Source organism: Tachypleus tridentatus, chromosome 7 (genome assembly GCF_004210375.1).
Source record: "Tachypleus tridentatus isolate NWPU-2018 chromosome 7, ASM421037v1, whole genome shotgun sequence".
NCBI classification, from domain to species: Eukaryota; Metazoa; Arthropoda; class Merostomata; order Xiphosura; family Limulidae; genus Tachypleus; species Tachypleus tridentatus.
Genome location: NC_134831.1, coordinates 172,056,647 through 172,069,172, shown reverse-complemented (window position 1 = coordinate 172,069,172; position 12,526 = coordinate 172,056,647). Strand labels below are relative to the sequence as shown.

Below are 12,526 nucleotides of genomic sequence, written 5' to 3'. Positions count from 1 at the left end.
GATAGTTAATTCTGCTACTGGACTTCTTTGTAATTTCACTGAAATGTTTGGGCCAGAATAAACTGAAAGTAAAGGTTAGGCCCAGGAATTTCACAGGGATAGTTAAGTTTAACGAAGTGTGACTTAATTGTAATTTAAGGTTTAGACTAATTTTTAGACTAATTAACTTGTTTACGGAATGTAGTTGCTTGAGATTTGGCGGGACTGAGGACAAAGTCCCATTTATTGCAATACTTAGAGAATGTGTTATTGTGGATCCTGGAAGTGGTGGTGTGTGGGTTACTTAAAGGGATTCATATGGTAGTGTTGTATACATACTGGGAGGTGGGTATGTACGTTGGAGGGGAGCAGCATGTAGTTCACAAAGATATTGTAGAGTGTTAAGGGTAATACCGATCCTTGAGGGACGGTTAAAGTGAAACGGTGAGTCAGTGGTTCGTTGATTTTGGCTTTGGCTGTGGGGAAGTAGTATATCGATACAGAACTTAAAATTAATTAATTAATGTAAAAAATTATCACATAGCATGGTAGGACCTTTAACTTTATCTATAATGTTACAAAATCATTCTTTAAAATGTTTGCATGTAACTCACCAGATTACTGCTATCTATGATAAATAGAACATTTTAACTTGAGTAAACCTCAAAAAGGTTTCGTATGTTGTTAGGACATTCGTGCTGCCATCTAATGTTAACTTCAGTATCGTGGACACAAGCAACCCAAAACAAAACACCTTTCACCAAGTTTAATAATTTATAGTTCCATCCTGTTTCAAGTTCTGTAAATGAACTAGTCTAATGTGTCTTTGGTAACATATATATTGTGAAACATAAAATGACTTATTATTTTCCTCTACGGCTACGATGTATAAAGTTTTAGCTTCTCTCGTCATAGATTGTTATTGATTTCTGAGAGAAATGATAACATTATTGAGTAAACTTTAATTTAAATATTTTACCAGAAAAAAGTGAATAATAATATTGTCGCCACTGTTATTTGGATGATCTATTATTTCCATCACTTTTAAAGAAATAAGTTTATGATCTTCAGTAATATTCTAGAACAGAGTGTGATATTCACGTTGTGGCCACAGTTGGAATCTGGCTGAAGTGTTGTTCTTTTAAATTAACCAATCAACTAGATTGTTTGATAAAGAAACTGTGAGAAAATTAAGTACACGAAAAAGTGAAAACAAAAGAAACACTCGTCTGTGTTAGGGAGCTAAACTCAGAATCTGCTGGTGTGGGTTCAGAACTCCGTCTCTGAACATGCTCGCCCTTTCATAGGGTCATTATAGTGTGACGGTCAATTCCTCTATTCGATAGTAAAAGAGGAGTGGCAATGACTGTGGTTGGTCAGCTGCTTTCCGTCTGGCATCATTGTAAAATCAGGAAACTCTTATGCACGTAGATCTCTTGTAGATTTTTGTATAATTTGGAAACGAAATGGACAAACATCATTATGAATTAATTTAACAATAATATCAACATTTTCTTCATATAAATAGTACTTTGATATAATTATATAAATTAACTTTAGCAAAGATTTATATGATTAGGGTTTCTGCAGCTAATAGCATTCCTGTGCGATAAGCAGGGGCGTAGATCCTGGGGGGATGGGGTATACACCCCCTTCATTTTAGGTGGAAGGTATGGTGTATACAATCATCCCCCTTACAGTTTGGTCTGTTGAATTGTTTTATTGCATCACAGGCCTACAAATTGTGTGTTTGTTCTTGTGATTCTCGTGTTCTTACCAATCGAATTACATAATTAGGCCATAATTAATTTTTCAGTAGCCGAAACGTACATCTTTAATATAGGCGTGCTTCTAAGCTCTTCAGGCCTGGCATGGCCAAGCGCGTAAGGCGTGCGACTCGTAATCCGAGGGTCGCGGGTTCGCGCCCGCGTCGCGCTAAACATGCTCGCCCTCCCAGCCGTGGGGGTGTATAATGTGACGGTCAATCCCACTATTCGTTGGTAAAAGAGTAGCCCAAGAGTTGGCGGTGGGTGGTGATGACTAGCTGCCTTCCCTCTAGTCTTACACTGCTAAATTAGGGACGGCTAGCACAGATAGCCCTCGAGTAGCTTTGTGCGAAATTCCAAAAACAAACAAAAAAACTAAGCTCTTCGATCTAAGCGATAGTTCGTAACTATCAGTCAGTAAGCCTAAGTATACATGCAAGTATCGTGGCAAGAAGATTACTCTGTGACTGCATGTTTACAGCTTTCAGGTTCACGTAATCAGAGATTACCAATTTGCAAATCGAACAGTCCATATAAGTGGTGGTAAAAATCATCCCCTCCCAATCGGGTGTAAAAAATCTACGCCCCTGGCGATAAGGAAAGGATGAATAATAAAACACGATCTTACATAAGAGAAAACGTCAGAAAGTACTCAGCACCATCTATTGCATTAAAAATAACTAATATTGATTAATCTAATTACTCGTTCTGAAATAAAGTAAAGCAGAAATGGTATTAACATAATAAAAATAATTAAGAATTGTTCAAACGTTTAAGTTCTAATATGAAAGAATGTAACAACATTTTCACTAAATCTTTCATAGCTAACAGATGGCGCCATAATAATGATCAAAAGTAAAATTATATACATTTGCTCTTCAAAATAACTTCGTCAGGCACGTGGTTTATGATCAAAATACCGAAAAGAAATATAAAGTATATTTTTATCCTGTGTACTAAGAAGTTAATAGCAAGTTCTATAAGTTACACTGCATTTTGTGTTTTATTTGTATATGTATTTATTTTCATCTCCTAGGTGATTGACTACACTGTCGCCATCTGCAGGACTGTATGTCTGAATTACAAGCTCGTTTACTGCACTGTGGAAAAAGGTTAACTGTTGCAATATGTACTGATTACATCAAATAGTTTCAATGTTAGACTTCACTGTTATAATATGTGTTGATTACATCAAATAGTTTCAATGTTAGACTTCACTGTTATAATATGTGTTGATTACACTAACTAGTGTCGATGTTAGAGTTTAATATTACAATATGCACTGATTACACCAAGTAGTGTCGATATTAGAGTCTACTCTTACAATATGCACTGATTACATCAAATAGTGTCCATGTTAGTATTTAAGTGTTACAATATCTACTGATTACACTAAGTATGTGTTTTCTTATAGCAAAGCCACATCGGGCTATCTGCTGAGCCCACCGAGGGGAATCGAACCCTCATTTTAACGTTGTAAATCCGTAGACATACCGCTGTAATAGCGGGGGGCAATTACATTAAGTAGTGTCAGTGTTAGAGATCACTGGAACAATCTAATACAACAGTATAATGTGGATTTTGTTTACTTACTGGTGATTGGTGCATTCGTTTATCATTTGTAATTAATAAAAATCAGTAGCTTCTAGTGATTGGGTATATTACGAGTCGAGAGGAGGAGACTGCGTTTATCAGCACTGCTGAACTACTAAGGCACAAAAATAACAAATTGTGAAGAATGTTAGGTTATGGCACCATTCTTCATAAATTCTGATAATGTCCTCATATACCTCAGCCGGAAAGCCACACCCACCCCTACAAAACACTTCAATTCAATGGAAACCTTAACAAAGAAACGCAGACTTAGAAGCAAGACCAATGTAGTCATATTTAATGAAGGTATAAAATTATTGTAAAGAATGATAACAGTGTGCAGAGACGTCTAGTGAGTGTTTAATGTACTTACAAAGGATGATGAGTAATAGATAAAGACGTCTAGTGAGTGTTTAACGTATTTACAGAGAACAACTGGCAGTAAACACAGACTTCTAGTAAGCTTATTATGTACTTAGGACTAACAAAAAAAAAAAAAAAAACGGTTAGCAGTTGACAGAGATGTCCAGTATGTATATTATATACTTATAAAGGACGATTAAATTGTTAGTTTTTAATAAGGTTTGGAAATCAGAAATGTAGAAAAATAATAGGTTTTACATTCTCAAAAGCTATGTGATCGTAATAAGGTATAGGATTATTGAATAGATGTTATCTATAGTACTTCATATAGTGGGACAGCAATAAGTCTATGAACTTACAACGCTAAAATCTAAGGTTCGATTTCCTGAGGTGGACACTGCAGATAGCTCAATGTGGCTTTCCTATCAAAAACAAACAAAAGAATGGTGTGTATGACTGAAACATACGGAAATATGTTATATTATTAACTATATAAAATCATTTAATATATATAATTAGCATAATAGAGTAATCCACACAATAAAAATATAATAAATACTACTAATGTATGGGATTCAAATAATTTTAACAAACACTCGAAATTATATTATTATCATTGTACTGTGTTTTCGTTACTGTTTTACAAGTGTACTAATTTTATGCATTAATTACGCAAATTTGACATAAACTATTTAATGAATTTCGTTTGAGGTTTAACATTTCGTAATGTTTTGTTCTTTTTTGTTAGACAAGAAAATTTTGTGCGACTTATGTTCGATAATGTGTGATTATGGCATTTATTTTAGCGCAAAGATATCTCCTCTGTACACACGGGGAGTCGAACTAAGGATTTTAAATATAGGTTGAAAACATATGAAATACCCAAGTATGCAAAATATTAAATTAGCCCATTAAATAGGCGAAAAAGTGAACTTGTATCTTGCAAAATGTAAAAAAAGAAGACAATAATACTTTGAGAAAAGTTTGATATTACAAAAAGCATATGACGTAAGAAATCTTTCATTGTCTAATATTATAAACATAGGCCTCGCTGGACAACTAGAGGGATATATTTTATATTTGAAGGACAACCCGATACGCATGGTAATCCGCTCGGTCAACCATGACATAAAGAATCTAGTCAAGATGAAGGGGAAAGTGTGAAATGTAGCCACTGTCTTCTTGAAGCTGAACAACGTGCTAGCAGAGTTGAACACTTCTGTCCTAAAAGTAACTACTAAGAGGATCATCGGCCCTGCTAACAATGAGCCCCAAAGTGGTGAGTACAATAAGAGCTAACAGCGTTCCAAGACCGAACAATTTTAACACTAAAAATAACTGTGATGTGGATTATTAGTGAAAGATACAAGTTGTTTCTACGTGTGTAAGTGTTTACTTTACGACATCTGTCTTTTTCGAATTGTTGCATCTCGTATATACTTATTTTTATAAGTTGTGTAACTATAACAATAGATACAGACTTTATATCGTTAACAAACAATCCTTTGACCTGTTTGTTGTTGTGTATATATATAATCGATACAGAATCTATATTGTTAGCACACAATTTTTTGACCTGATTATTACTGTGTATATATCAATATATACAAAATATATGTTGTTAACACATAATCATTTGACCAGATGTTTATCTGTGAAACAGCTTTAACAACGACTGCCATCATCCAGAACTTACATAAGAGATGCAAGATAAAATGAGCATCTGAAATGAGATTCAAGCTAAGCGATAGTTAGTACGTAGTTATAATTGGTAATTAGGCTTAGGTGATTGTTTAGGTTGCTAACAATCGTGAAGCAGACCTACAGGACAATAATGGAGTAATGTTTTGGTACTGGAACATTACAGTACTGAGTAATGTCGTAGTATAGTAATAATATGTCAACAGGAGATAATGCCCCTATATTGCAATATAATAATGAATATTGTCAATGTATAGTAACACAACAATAATAAGAATATTCCCGAATTGTAATATAATGATAACAATGACTGTTTCCCCAAGATTTTTATATAATAATAGCAAGACATGATTCGGTAATGTAATTTAAAAATGTAATTAATACGGGTAATAACATTCCCATTTTCTAATATAACAATTTAGTAACACTATAGCAACGCAAATGAATTTTTTATACAGAGTAAGTCCTTTTGTTGAAACTTTCATTATTTGTAAGTAACTCTTGCGTTTGTCAACCGTACAAAGACTTGGAAGGACTGGATCCATCCTGGAATGTACAAAACATTTCATTCTCAGGTGTTTGTTAGGCCAATCAAATGCCGTCATTGAATCGGACGAAGGCATTGAACCTTAGATTGTTTTAGGTTTCGTGTAAGCTTAAAACTTCCACTGTCACACAGATAAAGTCGTAACCCTTATCAGTTACCAGGGTCTTGAAAAACGAACACGTGTTGAACATCTTGTGGACAATGTGCAGGTAGACTTTTAACCCTAGCATTATTCATTACATAAACTATTCATTGTCAATGAATCAAGTTGTATTCTTCTAAACTTTTCTTATATTAATCACTATATTTTATATGAAATATATTTTCTGCACTTAATTTCTTTCAAAACTTAAGCCTTTTTCGTGTAATTATAGTTGATTTACTGTCGTCTAATAGAAGGGGCTTGCTTATCTCTGGTTGTATGGTATTTCCATAGCGAAGGTGAAATGTCTGAATAAAAATGGGTTAGTAGCACGCAAAAAGAGTTTCTAATTCTTAAGCCAGTCACTATGGAAATCTAGGTCAAAAAACATCAGTATAGTCAAAGATTTTTTTATAATCGGGTATTTACTGTTTTATCCAAGCAGACACGCATCACAGTTTACGATAATCGGGGTTGTTTCTTTTAATAGTAAGTTCAGTTCTTATCACAAAAGCCCACCACAATTATAGTTGGCAACTCCCGTTAACTTAATAGAGAACTGTATTTATACAATAATTATCTGAAAATGAGGCTTAGCACTGACGCCCATAATTTTTCCATACTTTTTTGAATTATGAACTGCTCGTCAATTTGAAATGGAATACTTTGATGTTTTTTGAGGTCGATACACTGGCTGGAATTATTGCCTGTACAAATATTGTAGTTTTCGCTGTTTAGACCGTTCATGCTTGTATGATTTAAAAAACAAATGGAATTTGAATTGCTTTTTGTACGTGTGCGTGGCTTAAGAAATACATTAAGACAAAACTGTTTTACTGGTGGATTAGCAATAAGATTAAGGACTTGTATTATCAAAATCAAAGCCAATTTTGTAACTTTCCGCTTAAACAAATAATGCTTCCACCCTCCCAGTGGCAAAGCAGTGTCGTTGAAGGCTTATGACACTACAATTAGAGGTTCGATCTCTGCAGTAGGCATAACACAGGTAGCTCAACATGCAGTTTTGTGCTAAACAAACAAACTGACAATGCCCACAGTCCCCGATGGCTCAGCAGTAACGCTGAGGGTTATAATGGTAATATGTTAGGGCTCGATTCCTGCAGTAGAAACAACAAAACCAGTTAAATGTGCAGTTCAGTGCATAACAAACGAACGAATGATGCGTTTAAAATGGGACTTTCTGATTGGTCGATGAAACATTAAAACACCTTTGTCGCAACCTTGAAATCTTCTACGTTTCGGAGTTTAAAATTTGCATGCATGTGAAGTACATATTTTCTTCTTTCTTATGTTTATTTTTATTCAGAAAATCTTCCGTAAAACTCTGTAGCGACTAAATTTAAAGAATCGAAGGAAGATATATATTGAAATACAGTATAGAGTTAGTATGGTCGGCCATGGAAGTTTTGTTTCTTTTTTATTATTCTTTAAGAAATGAGGGATCATAATGTGTTGTAAGAAAGTTCTACCATCATAATGTGTTGTAAGAAATTTCTACCATCATAATGTGTTGTAAGAAAGTTCTACCATCATAATGCGTTGTAAGAAAGTTCTACCATCATAATGCGTTGTAAGAAAGTTCTACCATCATAATGCGTTGCAAGAAAGTTCTACCATCATAATGCGTTGTAAGAAAGTTCTACCACCATAATGCGTTGTAAGAAAGTTCTACCATCATAATGTGTTGTAAGAAAGTTCTACCATTATAATGCGTTGTAAGAAATCATGTGAAAATCTGAAGAAACACCACAAAATAATTCCCTCAAATTTGTAATGGTTCGTATTCTTAATTAACTTCAACTTTACACATCTTTCTGTAATAATTACTGTTTTTTAATGCATTTGAACATTACTTGTTAGCTGATAATCATTCGATTAACATACAGTTAATATACCATAACATACCCTGACTCCAGGAGTTGGACGAAACTGAAACCCACTAGTGTTTGTCTACAGATACCAGACGACATTGACTACATAATTAAATAGATAGTAACGCGTTGTGTCATTTATACAATATTTGTCTCCTTATCCCAAAAAACAACAAACACCATCTCAGTAATTTTGAACTTCATACAATAATGAACCTTAAATGATTAGGTGAGAAAACTATAGTTTTGAACTATTTACGACTATATTTTGAACACTAGCACCTCTACATGAAACTACAGTTTTGAACGGTAGCATCTCTACTTAGAACTATAGTTTAAACATGATCACCCCTATTTAAAACTATAGTTTTAAACATTAGCGCCCCTTCGTACAACTAGTTTTGAATACTAGCACCCCTATTTAAAACTATACATTTGAACATTAGCATCCCTTCTTAAAATTGTGCTTTTGAACTTTAGCACCCCTGCTTAAGTTGGTTATATACTGAACCAAACAGTCTCTGGCAATATTTTCAGTGGGGTGGAAGAGCACCAGGGAAGTCCTATTTTTCATTTTTATACTATTAGGTCATAATACTTACGTTAATAAATAAATAAATATTCGTAACCACAGACCCCTTCTGTGGATCAGCTGTAATTCTAAATGCTTGTAACGCTAAAAACAGGGGTTAAATACTTGTTGCACGTACAACACAGAGAGCCAGACCGTTGTGGAGCTTTGTGCTTGACCATAAACATAGAAGAAACATAATTCCAACAATGAATAGGTGGCGCTATATTTCATAACTTATAATATAAGCAATTCCTGTTTAAATAGGCCTAACTTTCCGAGCTTGAAGGACTTAAATCTTGCAGTTCAAAAGAACGAGATGAATCAGGAAATAACCCACCTCAAAGTTTCTTGTGTGAAATAAATTTAGGTTTACGAAGTGTACATTTATATTAGTTAAATTTTTTTTTTTTCCTGAGAAGGAACATTATTAACTGTAGTTTCTTATGGCACACGCGAGATTTCGGAATAGGATGCCAGTCCATCGCAGGATGACCTACAAAAGACTTCTGGTATGGGATGTTAGCTGGCTGGACTGAAGCACGTTTTGGATTAAGAGTTCTGCTTAAAGACACAACTATTAGAAGTGTGCAAGGTTTCGAATCTGCAACTTTTTGTTTAGAGCTTCAAAGTGATGACCCTTCAGCTGTGCTGCCTCAAAAATATTATTGAAATAAATGCACTAATATTTAAATTTTCATTTTTGAAACGTTACATTGGAAGATCATACGTATAAAAACGATTATTTCTGCGTGTATATACAGACATACATACAAATAAATAAATTGTAAGCTTGCAAAAAAGTGTAATAATACGTCCTACTTCTATCAGATTTAATGTGCCTTTAGAAATTCAGAGAACATTAAAGTTTGAATGACTATAGATGCGGGTGTTATAGGCTATGTTTTGTCTTACAGATACTTCTCTGTGTGGTTGGGTGCCTAACTACTGTGATCTGTCAGCAACACACCGCTGACCATTCCTCTCCTGTAAAGGACACACATGACTCTAAAGAGGAAGAAGTACCAGTCGCCAGAGCCTTACAATTATCGCATGACATTGGTGAGGGTAAAGATAGTTCGTTTCGGCATGAGGAACGGCTGCCCAATGGAGGAGTAAAGGGGTCCTTTGGCTATCGCGATGAAAATGGAGATCTTATTGTACGTTTTTATTTGGCGGATGATAATGGTTACCGGATAGTGAAGGACGAACGCTATCCGTCATCACCTATAGCTGGGGACGGATACTATGACAAAGAAAACGGAAAAGGCTTTTACGATAGAAACCAAGCATCTCAGATACCAGATTCAAGAAATTCAGATAATACCAGACCAGATTACAGAAATTATCCCAAAGACTTCTATGACCAAAATGCAAGACCAGATTCTAGAAATTATCCCAAAGACTTCTTTGACCAAAATGCAAGACCAGATTCCAGAAATTATCCAAAAGAGATCTTTGACCAAAATGTCAGACCATATTCCAGAAATTATCCAAAATATTTCTTTGGTCGAAACGTCAGACCACATTCTAAAGGCTATCCAGAAAACGTCTTTGACCAAAATGGCAGACCAAATTCCAGAAATTATCCCGAAAACTTGTTTAACCGAAACGCCAGACCAGATTATAGAAATTACCCAGATAACAACGGAGTGAATTCGAGCTTGATTGGCTTTTATCCTCTCCAGGTTAAATCCAGGCTTAGTGATAATTTACAGTATCCACATCCAGTGGATCGACAAAGGATTGGTGATAGACCATTTTCAATCTCAGGGATCACCCGATATGGAAATGGATTCTTCTACGATCCGTATAATTCCTTCTCACCAGTGAAAACCCTTCTACCTAATATTCAACAGCCGCACGATGGATATGGTGGATTTGAAAATAACTACCATCCTTTTGATGCCAATTATAACAGAGTTGTACCGTTTCGAGGTATTCAAAGGCAACCTGATCCTATTGACTACAGCAGAAATTATTTTGGAAATTTTAGGAGAGGTAACCCAGCTAGCTATACTATTGATGATACACAAAATGACAACGTTGACGCTATTAAACGGCATAACCAGGTCTTCAACAGAGATTTTAGTGGAGTGGACCAGCACTTCCCAAATCAGCGTTTTCTGACAAGAGACAACCCATTAACACTTACAGATGAAGGTCCAAATCCGCCACAACGTATCCATACAGCCGAAATAACGGGAGTTAGATTAGTTCCTGGTGGTATAGTTCCCCTGTATAATATACCTATAGAACCAAAACCTAAACCTTATCAACCCTTTACAACTTATCCTTCTTCCCAAGAAGATGGAAAGTTAAATCAACATCCACAAATTTTTTTGACGTCTTTTTCTCGCCCTTATCCACAATCTGAAACAGACAAGGCTTTGTTATTGACTAATCAGCAACCAAGTGACGAATCTGTTTTTTCAGAGCAATTTGTGGTAAACAGTGATAATGGTTATAAAATAAACCAGGAAGACCCAGATTTTCAGACTAGAAGTGAAGTTTTACAGTCCAGTTTGAAACCATTCTATTCTAAGGACTTCTCTCAGTTCCAGACACATAATAACGTTATTCAAAAATATACAATTCCTGGTTTCCATACCGCCCAGTATTTTGTTCGCCCTCGTTTTGGGTTTAGTAACATCTACGGAACCACCCTCTAATATAGCTTTGGCAATCAGTAATGTGGTTACGGTTGCTGACTATTGCACATATTTAACAGTTACACGTGCTCTGAACCTTCTTCTTAAATTTAAAAACGTTTTGTTATCCTTCAAAACATTTTAAATCTTCTATTCACTAAAGAATAAATCGGAATAAAAACAACAGCTTTTGATAACATGTTGTACTGAAATTGTTGGTTAAAATTTCCTTATTTATTAGCTAAAAGTTAGTTTAATTCTTCTTTGTTTAATTAATTTAAAGATATATTTTAATTTGTTGTAATTAATTTTCACGGATAAGAAATATTTGCTTATCTGAAATCAATTCTTTTGTGAAAGACTTTGATCTACATTTTCAAATACAACAACAAATCAATTGGGTAAGATTTCAGGTCCCTCAGTGGGTCAGCGGTAAGTCTACAGGCTTTCAACGGTAAAATCTGGGTTCTAATACCTCAGATTTGGTGAATGTTTGCCTACAGTAAGTCAGTAATAAACTTAGAGATTTAAAACGATAAAATCCGGATTCTGATTCTTCAATTTGAATTAATGCAGGTTAAACCAATATTTAATGTTTAACATAAGAACACCACTCAACGAAACGGTTTATTATGCTTATTTCACTGTCTTAGTATTGTATACAAATCGAAGAACAAAACCTGCATAGTAGTTTTAATACTATGTTGAAACAACATAATGAACCAGCAGAAACAGTAAACCTAACTGTGAGAATTATTTTATCGGTTTGTTGTTAAGCGCGGCGATTGAACTCTGAATTTTTTACCTTATTAGCTCCTATGAGAGCACTCAGAAGCTACTATTTGAAATTTGCTTTGACCTCAGATTGGAGGTTAATGTTAGAAAAAAACATCGTTGATCTACATTTAACAGACTGGTGGATTTCCAGGGCATTAATATCTTTACATGTTACTTTTAAACATTTTCATGTATTTTATGAAAATGGGCAAATTATTCGACTTTTTAGACTTTAATTTCTTTACGTGTTTCCTTTTTTCCCCTAATTTTCGATTTGTGTAACAGACGCACGCAGCATTCGATTATTACTTGTAATTTTGCTTAATTATATAATAAAGACTTGTTTATAGGAAATATAACCGACATTGTGTATTTATTTGTTGAACAAACAGTAAGGCTGGAATGAGGATTGGAAGGTCTAAGGCTCGAGCCACTAAATACGCTCTATAGTTTCAGTAATAAATGTTTTGTTTTTGAATTTCGCACAAAGCTACTGGAGGGCTATCTGTGCTAGCCGTTCCTAATTTTGCAGTGTAAGACTAGA

General features: G+C 34.7%; 1 protein-coding gene across 1 annotated transcript; it reads left to right on the top strand.

Moving 5' to 3' along the window:
* The first annotated feature begins 4,827 nt into the window (after positions 1–4,827).
* LOC143257249 (uncharacterized) lies at positions 4,828–12,323 on the top strand. The gene is made up of 2 exons (XM_076515670.1): positions 4,828–4,980; positions 9,472–12,323. Exons 1-2 carry the CDS (start codon positions 4,966–4,968, stop codon positions 11,224–11,226), a joined length of 1,770 nt encoding a protein of 589 aa, XP_076371785.1. The 5' UTR covers positions 4,828–4,965; the 3' UTR covers positions 11,227–12,323.
* Positions 12,324–12,526: the final 203 nt, after the last annotated feature.